This window comes from Agelaius phoeniceus, chromosome 15, assembly GCF_051311805.1.
Source record: "Agelaius phoeniceus isolate bAgePho1 chromosome 15, bAgePho1.hap1, whole genome shotgun sequence".
Classification (NCBI taxonomy): Eukaryota; Metazoa; Chordata; class Aves; order Passeriformes; family Icteridae; genus Agelaius; species Agelaius phoeniceus.
The window spans coordinates 11,173,820-11,194,198 of NC_135279.1; the positions used below are offsets into that span (position 1 = coordinate 11,173,820).

At 45.4% G+C, this 20,379-nt stretch overlaps 1 protein-coding gene across 1 annotated transcript; it reads right to left on the reverse strand.

Annotated features, from left to right (window-relative positions):
* Positions 1-672: 672 nt before the first annotated feature.
* Positions 673-17,872, reverse strand: SHROOM1 (shroom family member 1). The gene is made up of 7 exons (XM_077186526.1): positions 17,789-17,872; positions 6,211-8,991; positions 5,376-5,446; positions 4,101-4,682; positions 3,560-3,710; positions 2,185-2,457; positions 673-1,267 (listed from the first exon to the last, which is right to left on the reverse strand). Exons 2-7 carry the CDS (start codon positions 8,884-8,886, stop codon positions 1,013-1,015), a joined length of 4,008 nt encoding a protein of 1,335 aa, XP_077042641.1. The 5' UTR covers positions 8,887-8,991; positions 17,789-17,872; the 3' UTR covers positions 673-1,012.
* Between the last annotated feature and the right edge of the window lie 2,507 nt (positions 17,873-20,379).

The window sequence follows — 20,379 nt, forward strand, 5'->3', positions numbered from 1 at the left end:
GGCTGAATATTGTTCTCACTGAATTCTTGCAAACAAAACACAGTGAGATTTTAAATACAGCAACATCACTGGTTTGACTCAATGCAAACATTGGCTTAAAACAGTTTTGCCAAGGGATTTATATAAAGTTTCACTGAAACTGAATAATCTCTTCTGGTGATTCCTCCTGGCCCAGTCTGCAGCAGAGCTTTTCCCCACATGTTCAGGCTTTTTGTGCATGCTGACAATTGAAAACTACCTAAAAACAATGCCCTGAAGGTGCTGCTTGAAAAAGAAATTCTTCAAAAGCACAGCAAGGACTTTGCAAATGACTGTGCAGGAATAAGACCAGAGTTTGTGACTCACAAACTGTTCATTTAAACTGTCTACATCACTGATTGGCTCTTTGATGTCAGTGAAGATCACCCTTTTTCTGACCTCCTCTGAGCAGCCTACCAGGATTACACAGAGCCAGGAAAGACTCATGGGTGACAACTGCCAAGAAAGGAAGTAATTATTTTCTTTCATTACAGTGTATTTTTACTGTGTCACACATATAAACAGTAGAAATGAGTGCAGGAGTCTCACTGAAATGGTCCATAACATTTCCTATGGCTTTGTGCAATCACCAATTCAAATCTGAACACCCACATAATTTTTCATCTCAAACACTCAGCTCACCCACAAGAGGCAAATATTTGTATGGTTCTTTTATTGAGATGATATCAATCTGGAAACAGATGGACAGACAAGAGGACGGGGAAATACATATTCAGTTAATAGGAGCAGTGAATCCTATCAGTCATGTCCACAAGGCAGTGTGTTACACACTGTGAGGTGCTGTCAGCTGGCCTGTCCAAGTGGAGGGCATGTCCAGAGTGTGCCTGGAGCATCCCAGAGCATCTGAACACTTGTCAATGCTGTGGCACAAACAGGAGAATCCACCAAACTGAGCCTTGTGATGAGAGTACCTGTGGATTTCCAGAGAAACATCACATATAACATATAAAAATGTCTGGCCTGGTGGTGGGTGTTAGATGGGGATGCTTTGCTTGAGATTTTCTAATTGTTCTTCAAAAAATTTAATCTGCTCTTCGAGGTCCTTCTGTTCAATCAGCAAGGAGGTCTTGACTTGAACAAAGTGCTGATAGTCCTGGAGCTGCTGCTCTGTCAGGTATTTGGCAAGGATTCCAGAGACCACACGTTCTCTCCTGTCCAGATTCTCCTTCAGGTCCTTTGCATCTTCCCGCTGGCGAGACAAGAGCTTGTGCCGTTCATTCAGCGATTGCTAATGGAATAAAAAACAAAGCAGCAACCATGAGAACCCAGCATTCCTGGCAGGCTCTGCTTCTTCATTTGGAAGCCACAGTCGATTTAATTTAATTACTTCCTCTTGTGGGCTTTGTGTTCCACCTGAGTTTTTTCTCAATTCAGTTACTCATTCTTGTGGCTTGTAAGGTAAAGACGCAGTAAATGCCATCAAAGCTCACTTCTCCTATGCTGCCCTCATGAAAAAAATCAATATACTTAACATTCTGGTCCTTTGAAAGTATCCTGTAACAATCTTCAGTCAATTAGAAGCTCTTTAAGGTATGTATCTTTGTGTGTTGCATGTGGCCTGAGCGCCACGATCATATTAAAAAGGTAGAGTGGCTTCTATTAAAAGGTCTGCGTTGATGCCAAGATGATTTTTTGCCTTTTCTTTTATATACCTTTTATATATCCTCAGTACTCTTAGCACGCATACTTGTAATTCCTTAAATCTGATAATTTAGCATAGTCCTGGTATTCTGGGGGGGATAGAATCTAAGAAAATAAAGATAGTACAGAAGGTAATCTCACCCCTGAGGAGTTGTAGCTGTACTAATTAACAAAGATTAGGAACAGGCCTGCCCTTAACAGGCCACAGCTGTGTCCAATAAAGATGAGTGCTATAAAAGTGTTGTTAGCTGGGTGAGGAGCTGGAGTTTGTTGGCTGTGCTATAAAGAAGGTGAGTACTGTGAGGAGCTGCTCATAAGAAATCACCAAGAAGGTATGGGAGCATTGCAATAAGATGACAAGGGGCCTGGACAGGTCGTGCTTAATTGGACTTCTCTGTCTTGGGCACCAACTGGGGTCAGGGAGACCTCAAAACACCGGAGTTGCCTCAGTTACACCTGGAAATAAGTGAAGTGAACAAATCCAGCAGCTCTGCTGTCTCTCACCTTCTCCTCAGGCTCCATGTTTCCATCCATCCTGCTGAGGGCATTCTGCACCCGGGCCAGGCGGCTGGACAGGCAGAGCAGGAGGCTCAGCACCTTCTCCAGGTCCCCAATGAACATCATGTAGCGCTCAAACTCCTGGGGCTTGCACAGGTCCCTCACCAGCACCTCCAGCTCCTCGCCCCACTTGGCACATTCCCTGACTTCCAGGAGAACCAGCTCCTGCTCTTCCCACAGCGCCTGCAGCCTGGATTGGAGACTGGCCATGAGTTCCAGCTGCAAAGAGAAAAAATAAAAAATCACAGGAACCGTTACTGCCAACGAGAATCTGTATCAGTTCTAGAGAATGGATTTTCTTCACATTGTCTTGGCCAAATTTTTGACTTTTAAAATAATTTTAAGCTACAGGAAAGAAAAAAGGGGGGAAAAAAAAGCAGCAGTGTTTTCTAACCTGTACTTAATTCTCAAAGTCTGGAAAGCAAATTCTGGTAATCACCCTAGCTGCTGATATATTCTCTGGCTCAGAGAGCTTCCAATCAGTCAGAAGGGAACTGCAATAAAGATTACACCATGATTACACAGAGTTGTTCTAGGACATGAGCATGAAGTCCCAGCTCTGTACCAAGCTTTGGAAGAATTGATTGGGATTTCACTTATCATATGCACAAAAAAAGTCAGCTCCATGGGCAAGTCAAGCAGGCCATGGTGCCTGGGTAGAAAAGTAATCACAGGAGGCTGTTTCATAGGGAAATTATATGGAAAAAGGCCTTAAGACTTGAGTGGGAGCACGCCATCAGTTCTTTAGAAGTTGGACAGTGCCACCATGAACAGCAGCAGCAGGAAGAGCCTCAGGAAGGCAGATTGTCATTACCTGAGATGGGGCATGGCTGGGGAAAAGCCCACCTAACTTTGCAAAGCTACATAATCACCCTTTCAAGCTCCAGACTTCTGTCACTGTCCAGCTGTGCCCCCCCTTCTCGGCATGTATGGAATTAATCAAACACTGGAATGTGCAGAAACTGCTGCCAGCTCTCAGAGTAAAGAATATTTCTTATTTAGGCTGCCAGTTCTAATTTATTTTACAGATTTTGAGATTAGAATTGAGTGTTAAATTGGGAGTTTGCTGCTGCTGCACTGGAGCTGGATGTGCAAGGAAACCTTTAATGATGATAGATGAGAGATCTGAGTCAAATCAGGCAGGATTTAAAGACCACCAACTATGATCAATATGCCAGGACTTCACCTACTGGCAAAAATTGATTCAAAGTTACCTGTGAAATGTTATTGGGATAAAAACATCCATAGCAATAATGACATTAATAAGAATTTCTTTGTCATGATGGAAATACAGTGGTTCCTGTGAAGGTCATTTACATACTTTCTTAGATGTGATGTCATCTAGCTCGTTTGTGCTGTCTCTGTTCCTCTTCAGGACTTGGTTTCTCATAGAGGCAGGATATTTGCTCCTTTGCTTGGTTTCATGTTCAGATTTTGGACATTCTTCTGGTCCATCTCCATGACTTTTCCTGCTATTGGAACAGAAAATAAATACCCAAAGCAAACACACTTTTCTTCACTAACACTGAATTAATGGTTATATCCATCTTGACTTCAGGATCACTCTCCTCTCTTCTCACCACAGGAGATCTTCCAAGTTTTTAGAAGATATAGAGCAAAAGATTTGCAGCCTAGGTCTGTCAGAGTCCCTTTAATAAGGAACCACTGAAATTCTTTTCTTCCATTATATACCCTTAGCCTCAGACATTTCTTGGTTGTAAATCAGAAAGCAATATGTTTTTCTAACTAAACAAAAATGAAACAATGTGCTCAAGTTCATCTTACTACTCTCATACTAGTATGGATAGTATCTGTACATTAAAATAGACCAAAGTGCTGGATAATTGGCTTTGTCTACTTACTCGTTCTCCTGCACATGCTGTGCCTTTCCCCTTTTCCTGCGGGATTTATCCAGCATGGCAATGTTAACAGGAAACAAGCCCTCCATCAGGTCCAAGGCAGTTTTTCTAAGAGGATGAGGCATGAGAACATCCTCCAGAGACCTGTCTTTGGCAATGATCTCCAGAGCAAGCTCCTGGTACCGCTGGTCCTGGGGAGGCAGCAGCCTCCTTTGGGGCCGGTGTGTGTCCCTCTCCAGGGCACCATCATTGTGGTTGCTGTGCATGGATGTTTCCTGGGCAAGGAGACCTTTGGCTGGATGTTTGTGTCCTTGGTGAGGCTGAGCTGATGCTGTGTGCTGATGCATTCCCTGCTCTGGAGAAGTTGCAGGCGGCTGCTGCTGCTGCTGCTGCTTGAGTGCAGCATTCCCACCCAGAGACTGAGTTCTGCATTCCTCCTCCACTCCAGCACTCTCCTTGCTTCCACCTCTTGGGACAGGAACGGGGGTTTCAGGAGTCTGCTCCTTTTTGTCCTGACCACACCCATGTCCAGTTATGTCCTGATGTTCATGATTCTTGGGTGCATCTTTCTCAGAATCGTGGACACTGTAAGGAAGAAGACAGTTCCTTTTATTTGAGACATTCCCTCTTGTAACGGATTTTTTGCAGACTGTTTAAGAGCTATGATCAGATGTTTCTGATGGTATAGTTCTGTCTGGAACTTTCAGTTACTTTTATGCTAAACTATGAAATTTAAGAAAAAATTCAATTTCTTTTTTTCCATAAGCCATTCAAGTCTCCAGAAACCCCTGGAATACTTTTGAAAGAGTGGAATTTTTTTTTACTACAAAAGAGTCAACATCACTGCCTTGCTGAGACAGAGTTCAGATGTTTATCTCCCTCGATGCTCCTCAAACTAGCAAAGAAAATATGCAGACTTAAACCACAAACTTCCTAATTAGTGATGTGTAAATGGCACAGTTTTTTTTCCTTTGACAAAACACACCAGAATCCCCTACTGCAGCAGTCCTGATCACACAGATTCTCCAGGACTGGGCATCTCCGTTGGAAATGCTGTTTTCTCCAGGCTCGGAGGAGGGAGCTGTGATCCCAGAGATCTGATGGAGCAGGGACAGCTGCTCAGGGCTGGCACTTTCCGCGGTGGAAACGATTTTAAAGGCTGACCCAGAGAGCAGCGGGGGGAATATTCCCTTATGGAGAACGCAGGGTCCCGAGTGAGAAGGGGGAGCAGCGCTGGGTCCCACCCTTGGGCCATGGCTGTGCCCAGCGCAGCCTCACCTGGAGGTGCCGGGGCAGCTCCCACGGCGCCGGCGCGGGGCTGCTGCACATCTGGCACATCTGCACGGGTCCTGCAAGGGAAAACAGCACACTGGGGCAGCCAGCGCTTCAGGCGAGGCAGCTGCTTCATTTTGCTCCCATGGTTGTTATTCCCACAAAGGGGAGCTGATGGTAGAGCTCCAAGTACATTCACTGAGGTTTGTGCTTTTTCATTTGTTTCGTTTGGTTTTTCTGGGTGTTTTTTTATTTGTTTTTTTTTTTGTTTTTTTTTTGTTTTTTTTTTTTCCCCGAGGAGGAAAGGTTTGGGTTTTGTTCCTTTTTTTTTCTTAATCTTTGGGGGTATTTTTGTCTACGTCTTTTTTATTAATTAAATTGCTATAATGCTCTTCCTAGGTAGCATCAATTTTTTTTCCCCGAGAAAACCAAAATACAGCTGTCAGCAAGATACCTCTACTGTCATAACAATTCAGAAATTCAGCATTGGTGGAAGTTTGTCTGTCTCTTCAGTAGGATAATTTTAGTATTAGTAAATTTTAGGATAATTATTATTAATTATTTATTTTTTGGCCTTTATTTTCTTTATTCTCCTCAACAATATTGACAGCTACTGTCTTTCAAATTCAGAAGCCGAAAAATGTTGGTCATTTATAATTCTCCCTGTAATGACCTTTTTTTGGGATAGGGCTCTGATTTTGTTGCTGTCATTAACAATAAAGACTACTGGAGCACAAACAGCCTCATCCAGCATACAGCACATGCTCTCTGCAAAGGCATCTTCAAGTGCCAGAGTCCCTCTTGAGTTTCTTTATGCCCCCTGCAGGTACTGGTGTCTTACCTGTGTGGAAGAAGGAGTGGATTTTGGTCTCTCAGGAGCTCTCCCTGATGCAGAACCCCCTGCCTGTGGGAGACTTTCAGCAGATGGACACTTGCTGGTACAGCTCCTGTCCCCTTGGCTGGGATCATACCTGCTGCTTACGTTCAGTGGGGGAGCAAAAGGCAAAGGAGGAAAAACATCTGGTGATTTCTGTTCAGAGAGAGGTTGGCAGAAAACTTCATCATTTTGCATCTTCCTGCTTCCATTTGGGTTGGAAATCTGGCCAGAAGGGCCTTTGGGATTTGACAGCCTCTCCTGCAGGGGTGGTTTATGCAGTGGGAGGTGTTGTGACCCCCCTGGTCTTTGACTGATCTTTCGTTCCATGTATTGGATCAGTGCACTGTGCTGGATTTGTTTCAGCTCTGTCCTGGAGACACTTGAGCTGGAAAATGCCTTTCCTCTGTTCTCCAGATCCCTTCTCCTGGATGCCACTGCACCCTGCTCAGTGGTTTCATCCCTAACTTGACTCCATGATACCTCCTTATCCATTAGGTGATTGAGCTTCTCAGGCTCAGAGTAGCACAGTTTCTTTTGCTCTTGGGTTACCCTTTTCCTTCCCCCTGCTTGACCTTTTTGTGGCCTCCTTATTTCTTCATTTCTATTGAAACTTTCCAAGGATTCTAGATGGGAGGGGGAGCAAGGAACAGGTTTGGCATCCTCACTTGCACTGGATAACGAGAAAGACCGAAGGTGTTCAACCGATGGCCTTTTAGAGGATTTCTGTCTCAGTCTGACAGGCAAACTCATCTGTAAGTCTTTTCTTTTAAAGGAGGTTTCTTTGAGAACTTTTTTCTGAGCCACTTTAAGTTTCTCTATGTAGTCATTCTGGAAACTCTCTTCTGTGAATGAGGCAGGACTCCTCAAAATGAGATCTTTGTTCTGAAGCTGGAGATCATCGGCACTGCGCTGATGGTGGTGGCTGCTCCTCTGGGGCTGATGGCCTTCTCTTTGTATCTCTACACACTGTGCTGAGGGAGCATAGCTGCTTGATGGAATTTCCTTTGGTGAGCTCCTTGAGTCCTTGCTGGGGTGCAGGAAACTGGTGGTTTTCCCTGCAGACAGATAGTAAAGCATGGGAGTTGCCTGCCTGGTTATTTGCTCCCCAGCATGGTCCTCCCGAAGCTGTCTTGAGAGCTCTGTTTGAAATACAGGCTGGAGTTTCTGAGCAGGAGCTTCCTCTTGCTCCAGACACGTGCTGAGGTCAGGACTGCTGTTGTTACCCTGCTTTCCTTTCTGGGCTTCACGTAATGACTGGGATGTGGACTCTTCCTTTGGTCTGAAAAAGGCCACTTGGCTTGTGCCATCACAGCTCTGCTTCCTGCCCTGACCCAGCTCCTCACGCTGAGGCTGCTCCACTTCCACAGCATTGCAGCTGCAGGACAGTGGTGATCTCTGCACTTTGTTTTGCTGGTTTGGGACTGGTTCCCTAATATTGCTCATAATTTGTCCTTCAGAATCACAGCACTGATTTTTGTCTGCATAACAGTTCAGCTTCCTGGGAGCATTTTTATTTAGAAGAGCATTCTCCATATAATTTAGGTCCGAGCTATCCTCAAACACATCCTGATCCATGTCTGAATGCCACTCAGTGTGGAGTGGGCCCTGAGCACAGGGCAAGGACTCTTTCCTCTGGCTGGGCCCTGGCACAGTGCTTGGCAGAGCTGCTCCTCTGGCACCTGGCTTACACACACCCCTGGGACACTGTTTGACTTCCTGTGTATCATTAACAGCACTGGGCTTGGAATGTGCTTGGTGAGAGGATTTGGAGTTCATCTCTTTGGGAATTTTGTTACCATGACCTGAATTATATGCAGAAAGTATTTTGGGGACATTCACCACAGAGTCTGTCTTTAAGTATTCTTGAAAAATGAACGAAGAAGGTCTCCTGAAAACGTGTTTGCTTCTCTTTGTAGGTTGTTGTGATGGGCTCCACTCTCCATTTTCCTCTGTCTTTAATGGCTGAACTTTTGATACCTTTGTAAAATCAGAAGGAAAGCCCTTATTTTCCAGAGGCTTTTCCCTAAGAGGCCCTACACCTTGCTCTGTGACTGCATCCCAGTGCTGACTCCATGGTCCCTCCCTGTGTGCTGGCTGCACGCTGCCCTCAGTGTGCCCTGCAGAGCCTTTTCTCTCTCTGGGTGTGTCCAAGGGCCTGGTGGTGATGGTACAGCTCTCGAGGCACCTGGGAGGGGACAGCAGAGCTGCTGCCAGGGCTGCAGGGCCCTCATTTGGAGTCCTTTGGGCAGGAGTAACTGCACAGCCCTGGGAGCTGCTGTGGGTGCTCAGCTCTGGTGCCTTGGACGCCTGGGGGGATCTGAGGGCAGAGTGGGCAGCACTGAGGTTATAAATTCCTGTCACATATTCTGAGTCCATGTATGGGGCCTGCTCTGGAGGCACACACAAATATTCACCTTGGCACAGTGGTGTGGGGTTCTCTGGGATGTTTGATCCTCCTGAGAAAGAGCTGTAAGCAGAGTCTGCCCTTCCAGGGAGGTGCGAGAGATGGTCCATGCTGCTGACTGACTTCACTGACAAAAGATGATCATTTTCAGGAGAGGCCACAGGCTCCACCAGCTTCCCAGCTCTGCCACCTTGCCTGTGAGTCCATCTTTCTATCTCATTCCCTGCTGAAGTCATGTTGTAGTATTTCCAGAAGTCCAAGTCTGATTAAAAGCTCCCAACCGAGTTGTTAGAAATGAACATTTTTCTCTACAGTTACATTCCAATAATATCTAGAGGAACCTAAAAAGAAAGAGAAATGTGTGAAAAAGACTCAGTGGGAGGATTCTCCTGGCACATCTTGGCAAACCTTTCCCAGAGTCCTAGAAAAAGGTGCTGGAGACTGACAGAGCATCTTGATGAGACATTCTGTTGTCAGTCCCAAGTCACAGATTTTAAAAGGTGTCCAGATATTTATGGCTGCAGCTCAGAACTCCCCTGCAAACCCCCAAATGGACTAGGAGAAAGCACCAGCATAGAGTTCATGTACAACAAATACAGATTTTGCAGTCTGGAAAAGAGCCTGTGTTTATCAGCAGCACCTGACAGTTGCTCTCTGATTGTTGTGCATGGTGCCCAGAGGTTCAGTTTAACAAATGGATCCCCACAAGCAGCAGCTCAACAGGCCAAGAGAAGACAAGGAGGAGATTCTCACACCAACAGCCTGACCCTCTCAGCCCCTCTGCCAGCTGCAAACCCCCTGACCTGCTCCCAGGCAGGAGGAACCAAATAAAAGACTGAACCTGGAACCAGAGTGGTGCTAACCAGCAACCTTGGTTAGTAATTCTCATTTAAACCAGCTCTAGAACCAATTAGTTATTAAAAGAAAGCAAACAAACAATCATGAAAAGCTTCATCAACAAGCTGCTGTAAAAGGCCTTCTGAGGAGACACAAACTGTGTCCAGATCCCTCCAGAATATTACATGTCTGATTTATTCATAAAGGTGGAACTCACCAGACACTAATCTGCCATTCCCAATATCATATTTCTGTGGTGGGACCTCAAAAAGCTGGCAGAAAGAGAGGTTTCAGGGTGATGTTTCTCTTTAATAAAAAAAAAAAGTCACATTCCTGCCTTGTTTCAAAGACAGTCCTGGTATCATTCATTTTGAGCCAAAGGAAGAGATGGATAGGAGCCAAAATACACAAGTTAATCTATAAATGAAACTTGGACTGGTGGGGCACACTAAATAAATTAACTAGTTTCTGGGAAATGAAAACAGCCTAACACCACAAAGTGGTAATTTGCCTTCTGGTTTTTTGGGGTTTTTTTTCTGGGTGCTTGCCTTGTTTTTTAACATTTTAGTAAGAAACTAATTCAAGGATGTCTGGAGTTCTCTCTGTCTTTAGATGATTTAAAACAAAGCTGTGAAATTTAATTGTCTGTCTGTGAATGACAGGGTCACAAAGGAAATAGGAAACATCAGTGGCTGGTGATGCCATTCCCCATCCTTTTCACCATGAGGAATTTAAAGAAATAAAAACCTAAGATACTTGGTGAAAGGAAAACATTGGATTTTTTGGAACTGCTGAGGGAAAAAAGCATTGAATGACTGCAGTGACACTCAGTGCAGATGGGAGAGTCCCATGGTGTCTCCAGTTACATTTCCCAGAGTGACCTGGAGCCCTGGCCCATGGCTGTGACCCCTGGGAGAGCTCAGCAGGACCTGGAGGTGCTGTGGGTGCACAGGATCAAACCCCACAGGAGCCACATTCCACAGGAGATCCAGAAGACAGATCGCTCTGTCATTCTTATCTCCCTTGTTTTAATTAAATTTTTCTCCCAGTAGAACCTCTCCAAGCAGCTCTTGCTGTTGGTGCTGTAAACAGACAGAGCCAAGTCCTTGGCTGGGATGTGCTGGTGCAGTTCCATGGGAGCTCATGGAGCCACCCTGATTTACAGGGAGAATTTGGCTCTAACTTTTCACAGCAATGTCTAGAACCCAAGTAACTGCTGTGATTTAGTTCATGTCTATCAATGGAAGTGCTCTCCTGGTTTCCTATACCAGTCATTCCCAAGATCTCTTTCCCCCCATTGTTTCAAGCTCCTCATTGGATTTTCAGTGCAGTTGGCAATACAGAGAAGAATTTTTGACTCAGGATTTGATGATAACACCAGAAGTAATAGGAAATATCATTTCAGTATCTTAGAAAACTGAGGTAAGAAGCTCTTACTGATACTGAAACACACCTTAGGAAAAACTTGTCTTGTTTCTTTTGAAGAGGATATTTCCTAAACCCTGGCAGCAGAATTGTTTATCTCAATGTGTTCAAAGAACTATGTGGAAACTGCCCTCTCTTTCCCATGTAAGAGAAAATCATGCATGCCCTTAAAACTCAGCTGACATGAGTGATGACATTATTGCTCTCAGAGGGGAGGTGGCAGAGCTCCCTCAGGGACTGGGCTGCCTCTGGCTCTCAGACACATTCTGGCAGGGCTGGAATACAATGTGCCAGTCCAGACCCACTTGCTTGCATTGTAAACCACTGGAAGCAAGAAGAAAAATGTTAAATTAAAGTATATCAGAACCAAAACCACTGAAAGATTAAGGGAAGTGTATTAACAGTGTAAGAATGCAGGGAAGCATGTCCACTCCACTGCCCAAGGAAGAAATGAAGCCACTATGAATTTATTACGTTCCAAAGTTGTTTCCTTGTTGTTTTTTGTTGTTAAAAACAGAGGCTAACTTTACTTCCATCCACATCAACCTGTTCTGTTCTAGGGAAAGGTGATTTGCATTGCACAATCTTGAATTCTTTGCAACCAACTCAGTATGCCAAAGCCTCAAGTCTGGCAAATTAACTCTGTACAGAGAAAACCTAGTGACTCCAGACCACAGTCAGTGAACAACTCACCTGTCTTATAAGATTTATTATAATTATAGTTTGGTCTTGTTTGACCTCATTTAGAGTTTGCCAGGTGCCATAATTGATCTGTAACTCACCTGCACTGATATACCATGCTTGCCCAAACAAATCATCACCCATCAGGAACACAGGTACTCTCTCTATCTCTGATTTGCCCTCAAAAACCCAGGAAAAATGACCCCTGGCATATAACACAGTCTGCAACAATTTCTGCACTTGTGGAGCTCCCTTGAAGTGACCAACACAATCTTTGCATCATAGAAACAAGAATGAGAATTTTCCTTAATAAACACAAGCAGAGTTCAAACCTTCTTAGCTCTCTTGTTGTGTAATTGCCCTTTTTATATAGATGGCTCCATGAAAATAAAGGGGAAACCCACAGCTGTTGATCTGGATCAAACTACATTACACAAGTGTTCTCCAGAGGAGAACAAGTGTGCAAAACACAAAGCAAACACCTTGACAACCTCCCTGTAATATGTCATGTCCACATTAGTGAATGACCTGTTCCTTATCAAAGGGTAAACACTGGATGTAAATATTAACTGAAATTCTTCAGATTCCAGTCTGTTGCAGAGGCTGCAGCACCTGACCCATCTGCTCCCCAGACCCTGAGATTTCATTGCTACCAAGAGATCACCTGAGAGATTCTTGCTCTAGCAGGTAATCCTCCTGGCCTTCCCAGGGCAGAAATCCTGGGGAAGTCAGGTGCAGTCTGTGGCATCCCAGAGACCTTCAGCAGCTCATCACTTGGTGATCTAGCACAGGTTCCCAGGTCTCCATCCAGGTCTTCCTGGACAGAAACTCATGCCCTTGCACAACATGGATGCATTCTCAGTGGCTCCACCTCTGAGATATGAGATGTCTGGAAATAAGAGCTGCTTCTTTGACCAGACTCTGAAATATCCAGAAATTCCAGACAAATGTCTGAAGTCTTCAGATCCCATCCCTTTGACATGAGTGTTGAAAGGGTGAGAGAAGTGGAAGGACACTCCATTCAGGGATGTGTGGCCGGCACTGCCTGTGTGCCCAGCATCTCTGAAAGTCACTATTTCTCTCTTTCTCTGCCTTTTCTTTTTAACAGATACTTTCCCTTTGTTATTATTTGTTTCTAGCCTATAATCAACAATTTTCTAGCCTATAATCAACCCTGCTACTGGGAGCCAGGGAAGTCAAAGTGTCACACAGTCCCAAAAGAGAGCCCAAGTGGGATTTAGAGGAGGTCTATGCCTTGTGTACACAGAAATAAATTTCACCATAGTTTGAGGAATGTAAACATTTCCAGTAAGACCCACGGATACACTTGAGGCCTTCTGGAGCTATCTAAGTGCCATGAGAAATTAAGAGAAGGATGAAAGTAATAATAATAATAATTAAAAAAATCCATCTGAATATCCCCTTCTTTGTGTAGGGGATACAGACAAACCTTCCTGAACTTCCTCACCCTGCTAGGCCAGGCTCTCTAAGGAGGAACAGATCCCTGGTGAGCAGCAAGGGAGCTTTGCTGGAGCCACAGTACCAGGGTGGGTCCATCCTCCACCTTCCTGGTGTCACTCCCAAGGGATGACATCCCACTGATGCACTGGAGCATTTGGCATGTGCCCAACATGCCTATGGGCTGAGGAAAGCTGTGGCCCAAATAAACTGCTTGTGGAGGTGAGAGCTGTGGCCCAGACTCTGGCCAAGGAATTAATGAGAAGATCAGGTTTGGCAATTCTTCACAGCCCTGAGAGAGACCTTTTCTGAGCACCCAACACAGTCTGACCTTTCAATTAGAGCAGTCACCCACTGCATACCTCTCCATTGTCCTTGAATTCCCTCACTTCCTTATTCAGCCTCAAAAATTTCTCTTGGTTTCCATCAGCATCAGTCTCTATTCTATTAAACACCAAACACTTGCTGTTTCTTCTAACTCTGGAAGTGCTTCTCAGAAAATGATTTTGCCAGAAATCAGGGTTTCATCCCTAATGTATGCATTTCTTCCTAACCAATTCCATTTCATCCCTTTTAATGTCATCATATTTTCCTTATTTCTTTTTTAAATCTAATCAAGTTCATTTGATGCTATAAACTTTGCCCCATACTGTTTTTACAGGCTACAAAAACACCACCAAGAGAATTAAAAATTACAGACTCTAAAGTACTAAAAATCAAAAAGAAAAAAAAAATCTAATGACACTATTTAGTTTTAAACATATGTCTTTAGAATTACTATATATATTATTAAATTAACTAATTAATAGAATAGAATTTAATTAATATCTATAATAAAGATGTTTACTTATTTCTGCCATGTTGACTGCTTCCCAGCAAGGCTGTCCAAGAAATATCAGGGAAAAATAAAATTCTCATAGTCCCTCTGACCTGTCCCTGGCTGCACTGAGCTTCCCACAGCTTAGGCAGCAAGTCAAGCTCACAAGAGAAGAAACTGACCTTTAAATAGGGGTAATCCATTCCACATCTGCTTCCACTGATATGGTTTTAGCCCCGAATCCTATGAGTTGGTAGTTGGTTAGCAATCTGTGCAAGCACACTTTAAAAACATGTTCATTATTAATTGCCTATAATTAGAAAAACCCAAGTGCTTATTCAGGCAGATTCACCAGCAGCCACACATCCCAAACCCAGGGTATCCCAGCACTGCTGGATCAGAATTTGCCTTTTCCAGCTTTATCAGAGCTCTGGGAGAGCTGACGCTCACTCAAACTCACTAGTGAGGGTTGGCTGGCTGGGAAGTGTCATGATGTCATCTTATCTTTGAAGAATTGTGGTTTTCTGGCACCTACATATGCTTTATTCTCATATAAAACTATTCTCAGAAGCTTTATGGATGGCTCTGTAATTGCAGTCCTAGACCCCTTGCCAGAGCAGCACTGCAGATTCCAACTTTTACATGCTGCTATGTTTTCCATAGACAAACCTGCAATGAGAACAAACATTCCTGCTGCAGCTCCAGTTTTAGGCAAGGATGGATCCAGAGGCACTGACTGGGGAAGGAGCAGTGTCCAGTTCACCTTAATGAAGTGGGATTATATATATATATATATATATAATTTATGTTTATATAATTTAAATTATGGCTTCAGATGGATTGAAAAGTTCATTCTCTGCTCCCTTAATGTACAAAGAAGCTTTTTGCTGAACTTTGCAAGCTCTAGGCTATGTTCTATGAACTTCATGAAGATACAGAAACACACTCTCTTCACTGCATTCCCAAAGTCATTTCCATCTAGGGAATCCCAGTTAAAATATGGGACAGAGAATCCCACCAGACCTTCCCAGAGCAGAGGGTGCTGTGGTCAAGCTGGCTCACCTAGATTATCCCTGAGAACAGGAGAGCACAGCTGGTGGTACCTGGAAAACTTCCCAACACTGACCACAGGTGAGGAGGAGATTGGAGCCATGAGGGAATCAGAGAGAAAGGGAGCACAGGGGTGGAAGTGGGGCTGCATCCAACAAAACAATCTCCCTGGACCTCAGAGTGCATCTTACAGACTTCAGTTCTATTCTGCCACACCAGTAGGACCCTGCCTTACCATGAAATCACTGGAGTCCCACAGGAGGAGCAGAACCTTCTCAGCACTCCTCCTAACTACAAATTAATTTTTTCAGTACCTTACTACCCTCAGGAAATTGTGTAACTTTTCCAGTCTTTCATAAAAGCAGTGTAAAATATAACTGGCAAACAATATTAGCACTTCCATTTTCTTGTATATAAATCAAGGATTATGAAGTCATGCCAATTAATGTGGAATTTAAAAAAAGTCTTTCTTATTTTAACATAGGAGACAGAAACTATTCCTTTCCAGAGGATGTCTGTTTTCAGTCTAATTCATCCAGATGTTAAATATAATTAAGCCTGCCTTTGGGCTGGGGCAGACAGTAATGCAATATCCAGTTACAACAGAACATTCCACTGGAACAAGAGGAAACCACCAAATATACACAAGAAATAATATATTAGACTGCTCTGTTCCTTTGGCAAATATTGCATTCCAGTATTTTCCCATAGCTATTGTTTGGGCAGGATTCATTAGTGTTTATGCTTAATCTCACTAAACATATCTCTGGTCTCCACAACAAAAAATGAAAACCTGGATTAGTAGTTAAAAATAATCTGGAAATATCCAATAGTTACATGAGAGCAGGTTTAGTGGTGGGATTAGGGGCAGAAATCAAACCCTTGGTCTGCCAAGAGCATCACAGAATCACAGAATGGTTTGGGTGGGAAGGGTCCTTAAGGATCACCCAGTTCCACCCCTGCCGGGGACAGGGACAGCTTCCACTGGCCCAGGGTGCTCCCAGCCCTGCCCATCCTGGTCCTGGACACCTCCAGGGATCCAGGGACAGCCCCAGTTATCTGGGCAGCCTGTGCCAGGGCCTGCCCACCCTCACAGGGGAGAATTTCTGCTCAGAATCCAAACTGAACCCACCCTCCTTCAGCCTCCCTCCAGACATGCTGCAAGACTGGCAGGAAATGGCAGAGGAAAAATGCTGGGGGAGCATAAATTAATTCAATTCTGGGAAAAGGCAGCACTCAGAGCTTTGTGAGACTTTCCCCAAGCAGGTGATTGCAGGACAGGTGCTCACCTCTGGTAGCAGGTGAGTAACTCAGAGCAGTGGCAGGTTCAGTGACAGGGTCTGCTGGGCACATACCAGCAAGGGACCAAGGGATTTCCTGTCAGGAGCACTTCATAGCAGCTAGTCCCCATCCAAACAGAAAACTGTGAGTTTCTGCAGATCCACCTTTCTATATTTAACCCATTCTACAGAAATTTCCCCCTGAGCTCCCAAATAAACCCTCTATAATCTGCATTTCACCATTAGCCTCAAACATTGCCTGTGCTGGAGAATCATTAAGTACATTTTGTACCAAGGTACTCATTTCTGTGTGAAAATGTCTACCTGCCAGACCCTTTACCTGACCTAGTTAACACAGACCTAGATTTTATTTATTTAAAAAAACCACACACAACCTGTACACTCAAGGTTAGAGCAGAGCTCCTGTGACTGTATCAGACTCAGGTGACACTCCAGACTGCCCACAGCAGGAGTGCAATTGGTCCCTTACACACTACAACACACTGCTAATTTTAACATTTTAAAGGTATTTTTTTCTGTTACAAAGTCAATTCTGTCCTCAGTTGTTTGGTTACATTTCCTTATGATAATGCCACCTTTCCCAGTCAGAGATCCCGAGAACAAGCCCTGAAGGTTCAGGTGGTCTGGTGCAACCACGTGTGCCTAAAACAGCTTCCAGCCCCAAGTTAAACATTTCAAAATGTGGTTTTAATATTTTCCAACACACATCCTGCCCCCTCCTCTGTTTCCAGGCTGGCTGTCACAGAGGGTGCTCAGGTGGGAACACCTGGACTTTGGCAGCAGATGCAGCTGAGAGCTGAGGGGAGAAAGGACTGACAGAGAGCACAGCACCTGCTTGCCCAGCATTTCTGCTCTCCCCACATCCTCCAGCTCCTGCCTGGCCCTGGAGGGGCTGATGCACCAGGTTCAAGGCATCCCTCCCCTGGGGCCTTTGGCTGCCCAGTGGGATGGCACACTCTGCACCTCCTCTCCTGCTGAGCCCCCCAGACCCCTTGGGAGGCTGCCACAATGCCATGGGCCCCCGGCCTGGCACCCGGCCTGGCACCTGCGCCACAAGGCCACCAGCAGCTGGCAAACCCCAAACCAGGGATCACACAAACTGCACCAAACCCTCTGAGGGCCAAGGACACTGTGATGTCCCCCAGCTGCTCAAGGGACCTGCTGAGATAAAGGAAAATCTGCTTGTCAGGAGAGACGAGTGAGCTCATCCACCATGCACTGCGGCCCTCAAAGCTCTGCAGCTGGGATCTCCCTGAATCCCTCCCCAAGCACAGGCACTGACCCACAGGCTAAGGAGCAGCTCCTCAGACCATGGATCAGCAGAATCATCTTCTCCAGACTTACAGCAAACACAATAGAAACACCAGAGTAACCAGAATGTTCTTTTGATTCTTTTCTTGCAGAAAGCAAATACACAAGCAGACAGCACAGCAACTGCTGAAGGCAATATGTACCAGGTACAGACATCTAAAACACACACACACATACACAATACATAAACACACACAGAGATGTTGTTTGGTTTTGTTAGAATCACAGAAGTACAAAATGCTTTGGGTTAGAAAGTACCTGAAAGCTCATCCAGCTCCCCCCTCGCTGCCATGGGCAGGGACACCTTGCACACAGCAGGTCAGGTTCCTGTTAGCTCCAGACTCTGCAGGCATGGTCCCAATGAGCTCAGACACTGCCCATTTTCCACCTCCAAAATTCTCTCTATGAAACAGAAGCCAATGCTCTGGTCCCACATCCCAGCTGAGAAGATCTGACAGTCAGTGAAGCAGAGCCTGTGCAGGTCACAGCCTGACAGCTCTCCATGCTCCCAGGTGTCATTCCCTGTCCCACCTGTCCCCTCTGACAGCTCTCCATGCTCCCAGGTGTCATTCCCTGTCCCACCTGTCCCCTCTGACAGCTCTCCATGCTCCCAGGTGCCATTCCCTGTCCCACCTGTCCCCTCTGACAGCTCTCCATGCTCCCAGGTGTCATTCCCTGTCCCACCTGTCCCCTCTGACAGCTCTCCATGCTCCCAGGTGCCATTCCCTGTCTCACCTGTGCCCCGGGCTGTGCCATTGTGGCCATGCTGGCTGCAGGGTGGCAGTGCCAGGCTGGCAGTGCCCTCTCTGTGTGCTCAGGGAGCAGAGCAGGGAGCAGAGCAGGGCACCAGGAAAGGCAGCACGCATGGGCTGGGTTTATCTCACCAGTCAATCATTAACCACAGGGCTGTTCCTGCCCCAGCTCTTGGCTGGCTGCCACCACTCCCACGTGGGCACCGCTGAAAAATTCCATGAAAATGCTGCCAAGGCCACAGAGGAGGGGCCAGGTGAGGCCTTTCCAACCCAAAACACTCCTGTGCATCCCACCAGGATCCCACTCCAGGAGCATCCCGTGCTGTCCCCAGCCTGAGGTCACTGCACCCTGCCAAGAGCCCTTGCTCTGGGCAGTTGAGAAGCACTGCTGGACAAAAATGAAATAAATCCAACTGAAAGGAGTTAGATATAATCCAACAAAGCAGCTTGAGATTATGTACTGTTTTCTTAGAGGGAGAGAAAAAGGGCTGTACAGTAAAAGTTAATGCAGCTCAAGGCAACTCTGAAGCTGTGATTTCTATATGCCACAGTTTTTGTTTTGTGGGGCTTTAAAATTATTTCTAAATATTTTCTTCATAAAAGTGCACAGAAAGCACAAAGGCTTTCATCTGTGTTGTGTGACTCTGAATCAACTCAAGCCTCTGCAATAAGTTCTTTCTGCCTCCAAATGTATGTGATGAAGCCTGATATAATTTATAATGGCCTTATTCAGTGAGATGAATTCCCACTAGTTTCCAGATGGGCTTAAAAAATAAGCTGATTTTGTGCCACTATTTTTTCCCTCAAACTAAGCTGGATAATGCCATGCAGGCCAGAGCTCTATGATTTGTTATGTACTGTCTCTCCAAGGAGCAGTGGGCATTCCTTCCACATTTCCCACAAGTATTAGCTGCTGACCTGTGGCTGTGTTGGTTTTACACTTTGGGAAGGACAGAAGTGGGACCCAGGCTGAGCCTTTGGGCTGTGCCCGGCCCCACCCTGCTCTCCAAAGGCTGTGCCAAAACCATCCCAGAGAGCTTGGAGCTGCCTTTACTGGACAGAACAGGGATCCTTTGTTGGTTTTCTCAATCCACTTCTCCTGAGCAGGAAGAGCCTCTGGACTATTCACTGATTATTCATTTAATTAATATTTCAGGTTTTTCTGTGAGCAACCACCCAGGCTCCCCTTCCAAGTCCTGTGTACAAACAGACAGGCCATCCCACAGATCAGTTTTTTTCACCAGCACATGTGTCCAGTAAGTCCCCAAGTATGGAGAAAGGCTCCTGGGAAGTTACTCAGTAACTAACTGAGGGTTTAGTCATTGCATTTAATGGCATTTTCACACAGCAGTGGCTGGTATCTAATGAAGTGTAGGAGGGAGGGGACATTTCCAGCAGTCTGAGAAATGAGAAGGAAGAAAATCCTGCACTGGGGAAAAGGCAAAGCTGAGCAATTCTCCTGCCAGTGATGAGCAGAGCTCTGCTCTGGGGGCAGATCTGGCAGCTCCAGTGGTGCCTCCTCTGCACAGGAGCTTTTGTGCATTCCTTTTGCCAGTGAAACCTTTGTGCAGGTCTTTCACAGAATGCCTGGTGTGGGACAGTGCTGCAGACAAGCCTGGCCTCAGTCCTACAGGAATAATCCAGGTTCCAGCCTACCACATGAGAAAATGGAGGAAGTCAAAGCCATCATTCCTCCCTGCACCCCAGAGTTAATTCAGCAGCTCCTGCCTCTCCCAGGACTCCAACAGCTGAGCCCTGCAGCAGTGTTTCACTCTGGGCAGTTTGGTTTGGCTCTGGGATTGTCACACATCTTTGTAAGGTTTGGCCCTCATATGTATAATGAGATTTTAAAAGACATTTCAACACCTCAGGACTGTCCAGACTGTTCCAGACACAGCACAGTGCCCAACTTCTGTCTCTGTGACACAGCTGTGCAGGCATCCAAGTTCAAGGGTCCTTCAAGGAAGTGTCTCTTGTATGTTAATTGGGGATGAACAACACTCTTCTTACCACACTGTAGTCAGGATAAACCCATTAAAAACTGTGGGAATCTTGAAAACAAACACAATCCCTGCATAACCCGAAGGTGCTGAGAGC